This window comes from Mesocricetus auratus, unplaced genomic scaffold (genome assembly GCF_017639785.1).
Source record: "Mesocricetus auratus isolate SY011 unplaced genomic scaffold, BCM_Maur_2.0 Super-Scaffold_100007, whole genome shotgun sequence".
NCBI lineage: Eukaryota > Metazoa > Chordata > Mammalia > Rodentia > Cricetidae > Mesocricetus > Mesocricetus auratus.
In genome coordinates this window covers 1,444,835-1,460,212 of record NW_024429191.1, presented here as the reverse complement: position 1 = coordinate 1,460,212, position 15,378 = coordinate 1,444,835, and the positions used below count along the sequence as shown (strand labels likewise).

Genomic DNA, 15,378 nt, shown 5'->3' with positions numbered 1-15,378 from the left:
TTTGTCAAGCATTTGACTTAGGTTGAAAAGACATCACAACCACTTATGACAAAGACCCAGCTGGGCACCATCTAGTGTCCCTCTCCCAGAAGTGCTGCAGACCTTTCAGACTGTTTACATTAGTGGGAAACCTGGGAGTCAGCGGGAGATAACCTGCTGGGAGTCCCATTGTTACAGGACAGCACTCAGGTCTAAACCCAGTCTCTATGGCTCTAACCCCAGTCTGTCTCTAATAGGCCAAATGACCCTGATTCTGTACTTCATATGATGACTCCCATGCTCTTCTCTTCTCCTTTCTTTCTTTCCTACTTCCTGCACCTTAAATGTCTGTTGGGAAATGGTTTTGGTGTCCCTGAGTACTGCTTAAAACCATAACACATGGCCATCTGAGATAGCCAGCCCTGGGCTGGGGTCCGGCTCAGTGGAAGAGTGCTTGCCTAGTATGTGTGAGTAATGGTTTAACACAATGGCAGTCACTCAGTTTGCCCACAGCAGTTTAGTCTACGCAGGGTCCATTGGGAATTGCTTACCACTGCTCCACATGGCATCAGCTAGATGTCTTGCCTAGGCATTGGCAGGTCAATGGCAGTGGACAAAGGGTGCTGACATTAGGCCTGGGACATTGAGAGCTTGCCAGAGCACTCTGATAGCCTTACCTCAGAAATGTGATAGTATCATTTCTGCTGGTACCTTTGCTGCTCTGAGGCCCCCAGATTTAAGGAAGAAAAAAATGTAGACATTGATAGGAGAATCAAGTTCCATTGTAAAAAGAACAGGTAAGGTGACCATTCTTAGAGGTTATATCTCACAAAAAAAAATCTGCATCAGGGATCCTTCAGCCTATTCTGCTGCCCTAGGAAGAAAACTTCAGGGTGGTACAAGTTCGTTTACTTGGTTTGGGCTTTTACTTTTGTAGGACCCGTGCATGCTAGACAAGAACTCTGCAATTGAACTACATCCCCACAGATTAATGTATTTCAAGTTAAGAGTAATAATTTTTTATTTCCTTTTTGATAAAAGGAGCAGGCTTGGCAGAGTGTGATAAAGCATACTCATAATCCCAGCACTTGAGACACAGAGGCAGGAGTTCAAGGTCACACAAAACCAGGGCCTGGGGAGATGGTTCAGTCAAGTAAAAAGTGCTTGCTATGGAAGCATTAGGACCTGTTTGGATCTCCAGCATTCACATAAAAAGATAGGGACATGGCATGTCTACAACCTCAGGGCTGGGCTTGGGGTGGGGGTACTCTGGAGGATGCTTGCTCCTTGTCATCCAGGTAATCTAGCCCATTAGTGAGCTCCAGGGTTAGTGAGAGAGCTCATCTCATAAAAAGGTAGAAAACAACCGAGGAAGAAGCCCAACATCAACCTGTGACCTGCACACATATGAACACGTACACACATACAGTAGACAGTAGGAGGCCATTGTCATGCATACACTCTTCCTTCCTTTCTCCTTCCTCTCTTCCCTTTCCTTCTCTCCTTTATCTTTCCTTCCTTCTTCCCTCATCTTTATTCCTTTCTTTTCTTTTTCTTCGTTCCTTCATTTTTCTTTTGACAGAATGGTTTTTCTAGCTAACCCAGGCTTAGCCCAAACTCTTAATTCTCTGCTTCACCCCCACTGCCACCAGTTTGTGGAGTCCAAGCACCAGCCACAAGCCAGTTAGTCTCTTTTTAATATGCAATAGCAGCTGTTACTCACTAGAAAATCAGAAGACCATGGATAGACTGAATCACCCCACCCTGACTTTTAACCCTTGGAAGTATGATCTTGAGATTTTCACACCGAGTAAAATGAACCCTCTTTCTCAAGTTCTTTCTTGCTTCTGAACATCTGGGTCCTCACAAACCCAGAAGGAGCCCTCAGCATCCCTGGGCACAGCTCTTGGCCCATGCAGCTGACTGTTTTTCTTGGGAACATAGCGATTTCTTGGTCATAGGATGTGAAACTTTCAGTTTTAATGAAGAATGCTAATTTGCCCTTCAAATGGCTGTGCTCATTTCTTCTCCTCCCAGCAGCCTTTGAGAATGCCATTCTCTGAGTCCTCAGCAACACCTGATATTATCAACTGCTCTTCTTACTGCCAGCTCACTGGGTGGAAGATGGTATCTTGTTTTGATTTAGTTCCTGACTCCTTATGAGGGCAGGCCCCTTTCTGTATTCATTCATTAGCTGTCCTCATCTCCTCACCTGTGTCCTTTACAGTCATTCTATGGTTCATCTTGTGCCACTTAGACCACTTGGATAATCTTCTATGTTGTTTTCTGCAGTGGTTTCTGTTACTAGGGTTTTTATTGTTGTTGTATTTGTTTTGTTTTGGGGTTTTTTGCTTTGTTTTTTGAGCTGTATGGCCCCAGCCCTTTTTTACACACATAAAGTTGCCCAGGGTGGCTTGACCTTGTCCTTATGTGTCAACTTCCCGTGTAACTGGTTTCACAGGTGTGATAATGCTTTTATGCCTAGCTCCTTCAGTATTTTGTAATTATATTTTTTGCAGTTACGGATGGTGTGTGTGTGTGTGTGTGTGTGTGTGTGTGTGTGTGTGTGTTTCCCCACACATATGTCACAGCATGTGAGAAGAGATCAGAGGACAACTTATAAAAACTGGTTCTCTTCTTCCACTATGTGGGTTCTGGGGATTAAACTCAGGTCATCAGGCTTAGCAGCAAGGACCGTTAACCCCAGCCATCTTACCAATCCCTCTGCAGTGTTTCTCAAGGGAGGTTTAGACCCAAACCCTTCTGAATATGGTTGGAGAAGGGTCCAGGAAAGTTAGATGGGCATGGAGATATGGAATGTGGCATGATAGGGTGTCTGGAATACCTGGGTCACCTGCACTGGGAACTCTCGAGAGCCATGCTGAGAAGGTCCTAAGGCTGCCACATGCTAGGACAGATCTACCTGCTACTGAATCCCTCCTATATGCCCCTGCACCTCACAGGGCCTCAGCACACTGCTGTACTGCCTTCTGACTCCCAGAAGAGTCCACACTCATTCTCCTGAAGTTGTAGACTGTGGGCAAACTAGGCTTCCATTCAGTGGCTCTGTGGGCTCTTCCTGTATCTGAAACCTCAACATGCATTGGGGCAAGATTTCCTAAAGTGACACCTGACAGGCTCACATGCAAGTCTCTCCAAGCCTGTATGTACTTGCTTCCTCAAGTACAATGGTCCCAGTTAGTCTCTGGATGCCACTTCTTTTCTTCTGTACCTGTCCCCACTGTTCCCTCACCTGCACACTGTATTCTTATTTCTTATGAAATCTCCCTGTGTCTTCATGGGACTTTGATGTCTCAGTGACATCTCTGAAAGCTGTTCCGTTTTGGGGTTTTTGTCTTTCTTTTTTTGTTGTTGTTCTTTGTGGTGACAGTGGTAGGTCTTTTTCCCTGAAGCTCAGCTCTGTGAGGTAGTCGGGCTGCCTGTCAGTGAATCCCACTATCCCCAACAAGCCCCACATCACCATCATTTGTGACTGGTCTGACCTTCAGACCAGTTCTTTCAAAAGTGCAAGGGTAGATAAAAGATGTGTTGTCCTGATAATGGCATAGGAAAAGGGAAAGGAGAGAAGAGGATAGAAGGACAAAGGAAAAGGGAAAGAAAAATGCAGATGTGGGTTTTTTGATTTGGGGTTTTGTTGTTGTTTGTTTGTTTGTAGCTTGGGGGTGGGTTGGTTGGTTGGTTGGTTGGTTGGTTGGTTTGGTTTTTCAAGACAGGGTTTCTCTGTGTAACCCTGGCTGTCCTTGAACTCTGTTTGTATAACAGGTTGGCCTCAAACTCAAGAGATGCACCTGTCTCTGCCTCCAAGTGCCAGGATTAAAGGCATGCACCACACAATGCCTGGCTTTGTTGAATTTTTAAAAGTAAAAGATTCTCATTGAGAAAATATTTTAAATATTGAGAAAAGGAAATAAATCTCACCTACCACAAAGAAGATACTTCTAAGAAGGAGCAAGATAGCTTTCACTCTTGATAACTAAAAAGACAAGAGAATTTAAAATCCAAGGTCAAAGGTACTGGAGAGATAGTAAAGTGTTTCTCCTGCAAACATTAGGACTTAAATTCAATCCCAGCCCTGAGTAGGCAGAGGCAGGTGAATCTCTGGAGCTCAGAGGCCAGCTAGCCAGCTTAGCTTTATTCATGACCCTTAGATCCCAGTGAGAAACCCTGACTCAAAAATTAGTGTGGGTGTCTCTTGAAGACTGACAACCAGGCTTGACCCTGGCATCCACGTGCAGGCATACACACACCACACATACACACAACTGCACACCACCAAAAGAAAAAAATCTTGAAGAAAAAAAAATTCAGGTTCAATTATAAACCAGACCTGGTAGCTTATACCTTGATCCCAACACTTAGGAGGTAGGAAGATCACCTTGAGTTGGAGAATAGCCTAGGGTACATAATGAGTTTGAGGCTAACCTACAATATATAGCAAGACCCTGTCTAAAAGTTCTGTATCCTTGACCAGATAGCTGGGATGAAAAAGGATATTCTTGCCACAGATAACAAGAAAGGACAAGTGCAGGTACAGGCAGTTACAAACATTTGGGGCTTATATTTGCTTCAGGAAATGATGTACCAGGTGTTATATACCAAGGAGAAAATGGAAGCATAAAGCCCATTTAAAAAAAAAAAAGCAGGGAGAATATTCTGAAAACATTCACACAGAAGCCAGATTTTCCAGGCAACTTACCTCAAAGAGCCAAACTGAACTGTATTCTACTAGGGTAGCCCTAAAGAGAAAGAAGAGATTTCCCTTTTATCTTCAGGCCAGTTGGAAAGTGGAAAGCTGTGTATATGAGGTACTCAAGTTCAAGTTTGTTGCCATTTGTGTTCAGAGCTAGAATGTATCCCCTTTGTTACCTTTCCCTTTGCCCAGTAGGTTTATAATTCTTTGTACAGATACTTTTCTCACATCTCAAAATCATGAAACTAAATGTTTTACCTGCTTTTTCATTTAAAATTGTAGTGTTTTCCACTGTTGTGGTTTGTAAGTAGTTAACACACAGACATATACACACACAGCTAGAAATCAAACCCAAATCTAGATAGAGCCTCACACATACTAGGCAAATGCTCTCACACTGAACCTAATCTCACATGAACACAGTTTGTTTGCATATATGCTAACAGGAATCAAACCTACAACCTTCTCCTTGCTAGGCAAGTACTCTACCACTGAGCTACATCTCCAGACTCAGTATGATTTTTACCTCAGGTTTTTGTTGTTGTTTTTTCAAAAGCACATCTTAAATACTTTCTCATTTAAAAGTAATTTTAAGCCATGGCATGTCACATGTAGTAAAAACATGCCCAGACGAGCCCATTCCACATGGAGGGATGCTCTCTCAGACTGGACATGTGGGGAAGGGCCTAGGTCCTGCCCTGGATGAAATGACAGACTCTGGAGATCCCCCCAAGGAGGGCCTCACCCTCCCTGAGGAATGATGTAGGGATTGGGCTGGGGGAGAGGGGTAAGGGGTTGGAGGGATAAGGGAGGAGGGGTGGGAGAGGAGGCTGGGATTGACATTTGAAGCATGCATGTTTCTAATTTAAGTAAAAACATATTTTTTTAAAATGCCCAGACATGGTAACCCATGCCCTTAATCTCGTCACTTGGGAAGCAGAGACAGGTGGATCTCTGTGAGTTCAAGGCCAGCCTGGTCATGAAGCAAATTCCAGGTTAGCCAGGACTAAATAGTAAGACCCTGTCTCAAAAACTAAATAAGGGTCTGACAAGATGGCTGAGTAGGTAAAAGCACCTACTGCCTATCCTGAGGACCTGTGATCAATTTTCAGAGCCTACATAGTGAAAGGGAAGAACTAACTCCCTCAGGTTGTCCTCTGACCATCACACACATGGGATGAGAGCACATGCACACACATAACTAAATACATGTAATAAAGAGCAATTTTTTTTTGTTTGGGGGTTTTTCTGTTTGTTTGTTTTTCAAGACAGGGTTTCTCTGTGGCTTTGGAGGCTGTCTTGGAACTAGCTCTTGTAGACCAGGCTGGTCTCAAACTAGAGATCCGCCTGCCTCTCCCTCCTGAGAGTTGGGATTAAAGGCGTGTACCACCAATGCCTAGCAAGAGCAACTATTTTTAAATGAAAGTTTTTCCATTAATTCTAGTGCTCCTTTATACACACTCCCATTCCAGTTCCTACATCCCTCCTCACAGTCAGCCACTGCTCAAAGTTTAGTTAAGTATAGTGTTGTTATATGGGTTTGTAATTTCCCATCTGATGGGAAAGTCAGGGTCAAGTTGTCCCCGATTTGGGGACATTTGAGGTTTTCCTGATTTAGCTATTATCTATTGAAAACATATGAAAGAAGATGCCATTGGACATAACTCAGCCTGGCCTGCAGGTATAATTAATGGCTTGTGTTACTCAGTAAGAGAATGCACCTGTGATGTGCTCAGGAGTGCTGTGTGTACTATTTCATACCAAAATCCTTCCTAGCAGCTGCTGTTTTCCGTACCAAATATCCTGAGATAAGGAACCCTCTTCTGATGACACAGATGGAAAGCCATGGTTCAGAGGGGCCCAGTGCCTGGTCCAGGGTCATACTCCATCTAGTTCAGAGCTGGACTCTAAGTTGTTGGACACTGAATTGAGGATTTGTGATGCTGCTACAAAGAGCAGAGGACCTTGTTTTCCTGTCTTCACATAAGCAAAATCATCATCATAGCTATAAACTACCTTCAGCCCGAAAGGAACACTGGGGTGAATTCCTAGGATTTGGGCTGTCAGGTGGTGGTTGTTTTAGTGCAGGACCTCATATATGCCAGACAGGTTCTACCCCATTCAGTTGCTAGTGTAACTTGTATGCCCAATACCTAGTGATTTGTGTGCTTTGTATCAGTTCTAATAAGCATTGCTATGAGAGAACCTAAGGATCTGAGGCCTAAAGAGGTGAAGAAACTCTTAGCAGAATTGGCTCAAGAGGCTCTCAAACCCAGTCTGTATGGTGCTAAGCTTCACCTCATTCTGTTCTCTGCTCCTCCTAGATAACAGCGACTTGATTGCATGCACAGTCATCACCAAGGACAGTGGCATGGTCCAGCGCTTCCTGGCTGTGGATATTTACCAGATGAGCCTGGTGGAACCTGATGTGTCCAGGCTTGGCTGGGGAGTGGTCAAGTTCGCAGGCCTTCTGCAGGTGAGAGCCTTCTCAGCCAGCTCTACACATGCATGCCCAAATGTCAGCTCTATAATCACTTCTAACAACACAAGAAGAATGTGCACAACAGCCAGAACACTGCACAGACAAGATCCAAGTTCCCTTTTCTGAAACTTTGATCCTAACACTCTCCCCATAAAGGAGCTAATCCATTGTTTGGCTGGTCTTTCCAGATCTGTTTCATTGTCAAGTGCAAGTACTACATGTACTGTTTTTTTTAATTGTGTATCAAACCAATTGTTAGTCAAACTTGGTGGGGAAGAACCATATGGTTGTACACACCTATAATCTTGGTACCTGGGCAATAGTATAAGGATGATATCCACAAATTCAAATATAGACTAGTCTGTTTAGTAAGTTCCATGTAGCAAGACCCTATCTCAAAATAAAATAAGGGCTGGGATAGGATGGGAGTGAGGACAGAGTGCTGAGCTGTAGCTTATTTGGTATAGAGTGCTTACCTAGTATGTATGAGGCCTTGGATCCCACTCCCAGCACCACATAAAACTGGGTATAATCATACATGTCTAGAACACTGGAAGTTACGGGGGAGAGGCAAGATGATCAGAAGTTAAAAGATATCCTTGGCTACCTAGGGAGTCTGAGGCCAGCCAGCCTAAGCTACATGAGACCCTGTCTCAAAAAAAAAAAAAAAAAAACAGGTGTTGTGGTGGCACAGCCTTTAATTCCAGTACTTGGGAAACAGGGGCAGGTATATCTCTGTGAGTCTAAGGCCATCCTGGTCTACATAGCAAGTTCCAGACCAGCCAAAGCTGAAACTCTGTCTCAAAAACAAACAAACAAAACTTCAGAAAGAAATATGACCAAGCAGGGGTGTCATACACCTTTAATCCCAGCACTCAAGAGGCAGAGGCAGGTAGATCTCCGAGGTCAAGGCCAGCCTGGTCTGCAGAGTGAGTTCCAGGACAGCTAGTGCTACACAGAGAAACATTGTCTCAGAAAAAAAAAAAGTTCTGCTGTAAACATGTACAGACTTTTTTCTTGTCTTTATTCTCTAAATAACTATTTATACAGCATTTTTATGACATGAGCTCTTATGCATCATCTAGAGAGGATTTAGAGTCTACAGGAAGATGTAGTAGGTTATATAAAGATGCCATGCCATTTAAAGGAAGGGAGTTGAGCATCTGCAGATTTTGGTGTCCCAGTGGGCAGGGGAGTGCCCAGAGGATAACTGTACATGTATTTGAGAGTGTATGTAAATTTTTATACTGTCATATTAGCCATATTGTAGACTTGGCTTTTCTCCTAGCCTGTCTTGGGATGTGTCTAGCCATTTTAGCATATGCATACCTGCTGGGATTCTTTTTTTTTTTTTTACATCTATTTATTTTATATCCTGGCAGCAGCCTCCTCCTAGTCCCGTCTCCCTACCCCCACCACACACACACACACACACACACACACACACACACACACACACACACACACACACCCTGCTCCCACCTCTCAATCCTCTCTTTTTCTGTCTCCATCCAGGAAAGGGCAGGTGTTCCACGAGTATCAGTAAAACATGGCATATCAAGTTGCAGTAAGACTAAGAACCTCCCATGTATTAAGGCTGGGCAAGGTGACCAAGTAGGGTCCCAAAAGCCAATAAAAGAATCAGAGACAGTCCCTGTTCCAGATGTTAGGAGTCCCAAAAAAGGACCAAGATGCACAAGTGTAGCTTATATGCAGAGTGCCTAGGTCAATCTCATGAAGGCTCCCTGATTGTCCATTCAGTCTCTTTGAGCCCCTATGAGCCCAGGTCAGTTGATTGTGTGAGCCTTCTGTGTCCTTGACCCTTCTGGCTCCTACACTGTTTTCTCCTTATCCTCCACAGGATTCCTGAACTCCACCTAATGTTTGACTGTGGGTCTCTGCATCTGCCTCCATCAGTTGCTGGATGATGCCTCTCTGATGACAATTGGTCTAGGAACCAATCTGGTCACAGGAAATGGCCAGTTCAGGCTACTTATCCACAATTGCCAGGAGTCTAAGCTGGAGTCCTCCCCCATAAACTTCTGGAAGATTCCCTTGGGCTAAAGGGATAGCTCAGCCATTAAAGGCTAGGCTCACAACCAAAAACATTAGATTCCCTTCACCAGATTCCCACCCAACCCCAAAATGTACCTCCAGAAGTCCCCCTCAGCACTTTCCCCTTCTTTGCCCCTCAACCTTATCATTTATGTTCCCTGTTTTCTGAGAAACTGAAGCCACACTGACTTCCAAAGTGGCTATACAGAGAATTATTAGGTCATACTTCAAAAATCTGCCTCCACAAAATTGAAAAATCGAAAAGAAATGAACAAATTTGTTGATAGATACCACTTACCTAAGTTAAATAAAGATCAGATAAACAATTTATTAGACCAATAACTCCTAAGGAAATAGAAGCAGTCATTAAAAGTCTCCCAACCATAAAAGCCCAGGGCCAGATGGCTTTAGTGCAGAATTCTACCAGACTTTCAAAGAATAGCTAATACCAATACTCTTCAAATTATTCCACAAAATAGAAACAGAAGGAACATCACCAAATTCTTTCTATGAGGCCACAGTCACCCTGATACCCAAAATAAACAAAGATTCAACTAAGAAAGAAAATTACAGACCAATATCACTTATGAACATAGATGCAAAAATACTCAATAAAATACTGGCAAACCAAATCCAAGAACACATGAAAAAAATCATTCACCATGACCAATCAGGCTTCATCCCAGAGATCCAGGAATGGCTCAGCATATGAAAATCTGTCAATGTAATCCACCATATAGACAAACTCAAAGAAAAAAAAAAACCACATGATCATCATCATAGATTCTGAGAAAGCCTTTGACAAAAATCAATCCTACACCCCTTCATGATAAAAATCTTAGAGAGATTGGGGATACAAAGGACATACTTATAATAAAAGCAATATACAGCAATCTGATTGCCAGCATCAAATTAAATGGAGAGACACTCAAAGCAATTCCACTAAATCAGGAACATGACAAGGTTGTCCACTCCCTCCGTATCTACTCAATATAGTACTCGAAGTTCTAGCTAGAACAATAAGACAATTAAAGAAGGATACAAATAGGAAAGGAAGAGTCAAAGTATTGTTATTCATAGATGATATGATAATATACATAAGCGACCCCAAAAACTCTGCTCAGGAACTCCTATAGCTGATAAACACCTTTAATTAAAATGGCTGGATACAAGATTAAGTAAAAAAAAAAAATTAAATCTCCTATATACAAATGACCAAGAAAGAAATCAGAGAATCAACACCCTTTACAATAACCTCAAATAATATAAAATATCTTGGTGTCACTCTAACCAAGCAAGTGAAGGGACTATATGACATGAACTTCAAGTCTTTGAAGAAAGAAATTGAAAAAGATATTAGAAAGCACAAAAGAATATTAACTTCTTCTCAGCACTGTATAGAACCTTCTCCAAGACTGACCGTATACTCGGCCACAAAACAAGTCTAAACAGATACCAAAAAAAGTGATATGGCAATACCACCATGTATTAAAGCTGGATTTCAACAATAACCATAAACAACAGAAAGTCTACAAATTCATGGAAACTGAATAACTCTCTACTAAGTTACCACTGTCAAGGAAGAAATAAGAAAGAAGTTAAAGACTTCCTAGACTTCAATGAAAATGAATGCACAACATAACCAAACTTATGGGGCACAATAAATGTGGTGTTAAGTGGAAAGTTCATAGCACTAAATTAGAGAGCTCTCATAATAGCTACTTAACAGCACACCTGAAAGCTCTAAACAAAAAGAAGCAAATTCACCCAAGAGGAGTAGAGGGCAGGAAATAATGAAACTGAGGGCTGAAATCAGTAAAATAGAAACAAATACAACAATACAAAGAATCAGTGAAAGAGTTGGTTCTTTGAGAAAATCAACTAAGTTGATAAACCCTTATCCAAACTAACTAAAAAACAGAGAGGAACAAAAAGGGGGGCATAACAACAGACTCCGAGGAAATACCGAGAATCATTAGGTCATACTTCAGAAACCTGCTGCAATTCTTTTAACTGCTGTGTGGCTACAGCCGGGCATGCTCAGCCATCCCCAGCTTTCCAGGCATGCTGTTGTAAACCTGGTGCTCCACTTCCTCATGCCCCTGGCAGGATTTCCCTAGGCAGATAACCAGGAATTTGGAATGTGGCTATTTTAGGAGTACAGAGCTCCTGCCAACTTCCTTTAACACCGTCGTTGCCACTGGAATTCCTGAGAATTCCGTCCTTGGCTCTCTAGAACACAACAGGCTCTACAACACCACATATCAATTGGGGCTCTGTGTTTTACAGTGTTTTGTTTTAAGTGCAGTGGGTGACTAATGTCTGGCTGCAGAGAGAATGAAACAGAACCCACAGAATGGAGAGCAGCTTTCCACCTCATCTCTACTGTGCCCTGTCCCTAAGTTCCCAGCAAGCCTGCCTCAGCCTGCTGCTCACCCTACTTTAAAGAAGTCCGTTTCCTTGCTGTGTGTTCTGGTTCCCAGAAAGACCATGCCCAGACTAATGCGACTGCTCACCACAGCATTGACCAGCCAATTGTTGCTTGCTCTTTCTGGGACACGCCTGTGCATGAAGATGCTGCTCCTATGTCCTCTTTCTTTCAGTGAAGATGTAGGAGGATCTTCCCCACCCCTGAAGGACTCCTGTGTTAAAAACCACCCAGTAGATGACTTGACATCTTATTGTCAAGGCTTACACCAAATTTCTTTAGAACTTAATGTCAAGAAAGTGTTTTCTGTCTCAGAGGATTGATGTATGTCCTCTGTCGGACAGTGCAAGCTACTAACCCCACCAGCACCACCTAATTTGATTCTCTTCCAATTACTTCTATTTGTCAGACTGTTACTATACACCCACCTAGTTCCCTGTTTTGAATTCTTAATCGTGTCACCTGACCTGCTGCCACCCTTTGATGCAGACATTCTTTCCAAAGAGAGCAAATGCAAGTGCTGAAGAGCAGTAGGCCTCCCTTCTGAACGTCTTTCAGGGGTTCCCACCTCCTCTAGCATGGCTGACCTTTGAGTCCATCTTCTGTCTGCTACGCTTTTATCTCATGTGCCCTTTAACCTTTGTGGGTAGCAGAGCTCATCCTGAGGCTTTATGTGGAAACAATCCTTATATACTCACTGCTTGTCAGTGTCTTTTCTCCCTTTCACATGCAACTTTCCTGAAGCTTCTGCCAAATGGTCCTGTGGTCCTCTTTCAAGGACTGTCCCCCAGGGTGTAACAAAGGACACCAACAATGCTCCATTTTTTTTTAAGAGAAACAAGATAATGTCTAACATGACACCAGGTAGTGACAAGTATTTGGAGCTGTGACCTCTGGTTTCCCAGAAGGGAAGATTATTGAAGTTTTCTTGTTGTGACAGTGGTGGCCCTTGAAGAAACTGGTGTGCCTTTTTAATCGCTAAGCATCCAAGTCCTCATGGAAAGGAGTACTAGCCATGACACCCAGCAGCATTGCCCCCTTCTCCCCTCTCAGACCTGCACCCACCTTTGAACAAAACCAGACTCAAAGTGCTGGTGTCTTTCTACATGACACTGACACTCCTCAATCTGCCAGTCCTTGGGCCTGATGAACATTTTTGCCTTTACCTTTTAACTATGCAGGACATGCAAGTGACAGGAGTGGAGGATGACAGCCGTGCCCTGAATATCACCATCCACAAGCCTGCCTCCAGCCCACACTCTAAGCCCTTCCCCATCCTGCAGGCCACCTTCGTGTTCTCTGATCATATCCGCTGTATCATTGCCAAGCAGCGCCTGGCCAAGGGCCGAATCCAGGCCAGGCGTATGAAGATGCAGAGGATAGCTGGTAAGTGACCTCAAGAACAGGGGCTCACCACCACAGAGCTGTCACCAGCTGCTCACAGTGACCTAGAAAACTCCCAGGGTTCCTGTAGACAAGGACAGGAGTGGGTCAGGATTCACAGTGCTTCAGAGAATGGAACGTCCCTGTTTCCTAGGTGTTTGGAGTGGAGAAATTTTCCAGGGCTGCATGGAAGAGAAGGGGGCCCTCCCTAACAGACAAGAGACTAGAAACAGGCAGTTTGTGAGAGACAGTTGTCCTCACTCTTCATGCTGAAACACCCAAGTGTACAGTCACAGAGTGCTTTGACTGTTTTGCCATGTTGTATCCAAGCAGCTCTTAGATTGGTAGAGCCCTGTCTACCCATTGTTCAAGGGGAAACTAAGGCTGTGAGTTTTTAGTCACATAGAGAACAAGTTTGCCGAGCTTCCTACTCAGATGTTTTGTTTCAGCTCTAGGGATGAAGCACAGGGCCTCCTCATACATTCCTGACAAGCGCTGCCTCTGAGCTGCCCTAGCCTAGCAGAATTTCCCTCACCCTTTCCTCCTCTCCCTTATTATTTCTTGGTGAGAGGCCAGTACCCAGCACTAGATTCAGGGGTCATTTCACACCTCACAGGGATGGTGGGGTTTGCATTGTCCATGCTGTCATGCTAAAGGCCCTGAAAGAGAGTGTTTCTTCGTCTCCTGAAGTGAAAGTCAAAGCATTGTTCTGCAGCAGGGTCTCTGGGGTAGGGTAGTCCTAACCTCTCTTTCAAGATTCTCAGGTTAGAGCTGTAGCTCAGATGGTAGAATAATTGCCTAGCATATACAAAACCCTGGGTTTGATCCTTGACACCATATCAAACCAGTTGTAGTGACACATGTTTATAATCCCAGCACTTGGGAGATGGATGAGAAGGCATACAAGTTTAAGGTCATTGTCACTATATAATGAGTTCAATACCAACCTTGGCTACATGAGCTCCTGTCTCACAAAAGATAAAAATAAATAAATGAATAAAATTAGTGCTTTCATCCCAGGTGCAAACAGTCCCTGTATTGTGACTGCCAAGAGGATGTCCAGCCCACTGTGAAGAGGGGCATTCTCTCAGGACAAAGGGACAATAATCTCCAAATGGACTTTATTTCTTGACACCAAAGTTATGGGTGCTATGCATACCTCTGTGATATGCACAAGTCATTTCCCCTTCTTATTTCTCAGTTAGCTGGAGCCTGGCCTGCAGAATCATTACAGCAGTATTTGTAATGTATAAAGTGACTTAAATCATTCAGCCCTTCTTTTCAAGATTTATTTCCAGACTTTTCCCCTGTAATGTGAATCAGTTTCTCACAGCTGACATGAAGACCAGATATTTCATTTAAAACTTGAGGGTTGCACTGTAAAGTGGCTGTTAGCTTGAGCACCTTGGATATTTCTTAAATTGATTTTGAAAAGCCAAAACTAATATGTCATGAGAGTTGTTTAAGGAAGAAGACAGCTATAACATGTAAACTCATAAATATAAATATGTTTTCCTGTATACATACATATTTTCATAAGCATTTATAGTCAAGATTCCACCACCCAAATATTGAATAATCTGAAATAGGACAAGCATCCATGTAAAAACAAGGTATGGCAACATGTAGCTATAATCCCAGCCCTTGGGAGATGGAGACAGAGAAACTAGCTTAATGTCTAGCTAGTTTAGCTCAACCAGAGCGTGTCAAAATAAGGCTTACCAGGTGACTCAGGAAGTAAAGGTGCTTACCACCAAGTCTAATGACCTCAGGTCAATCCCTAGAACCTATTTGGTAGACACAGAGAACCGACTCTTACAAGTTTTCCTCTGACCTCCACACAAGCTCCATGCCACACATGGGTGCCTGTGTGCATGTGTACATGCATACAAACACACATACACACACAAAATCGATGTAGGAAAAACTTTTAAAAGTTGGATAGCATTCAAGGAAGATGGTCAGCATTAACCTCTGACCTCCATATATACATGCACACAAATTCATGTACACCCACACATATTCATAGATACACAAAACAAAACTTGGAAGAAATATGCATCTGTATTGAGCCTATGCAGACTTTTTCAATGTGATTACTCCATAAACAATATAGGCAAGAACTCCTTCCATAGCACTTAGGTTACATTAAATGTAAGTCATCTAGAGATGATTGACAGTGGACAGGATGTATATAGGTCATGTACAAATTTAGTTTTATTCTACATAAGAAACCTAACTACAGATTTCAGTGTCTTTGGGGAGGAGTCCTGCAGATACTGAGGGATCATCCATTTATATAGCTTGTTTGTCTGTCCACATATGCCTGTGCACAAACTT

The 15,378-nt window shown here is 43.1% G+C and overlaps 1 protein-coding gene across 11 annotated transcripts in view; it reads left to right on the top strand.

The window, feature by feature from the left end:
• The window catches only part of Clec16a (C-type lectin domain containing 16A), a 228,509-nt gene that overhangs the window by 142,890 nt on the left and 70,241 nt on the right, over nt 1–15,378 (top strand). For all 11 annotated transcript variants that reach the window (XR_005878100.1, XM_040748096.1, XM_040748092.1 and 8 more), the window contains 2 exons: nt 7,015–7,166; nt 12,837–13,041. Coding sequence is in view for 10 of the 11 variants with exons in the window: in XM_040748096.1 (XP_040604030.1) it covers nt 7,015–7,166; nt 12,837–13,041 (357 nt within the window). In the remaining variant the exon portion in view is untranslated. The remainder of the gene's footprint in view (nt 1–7,014; nt 7,167–12,836; nt 13,042–15,378) is intronic.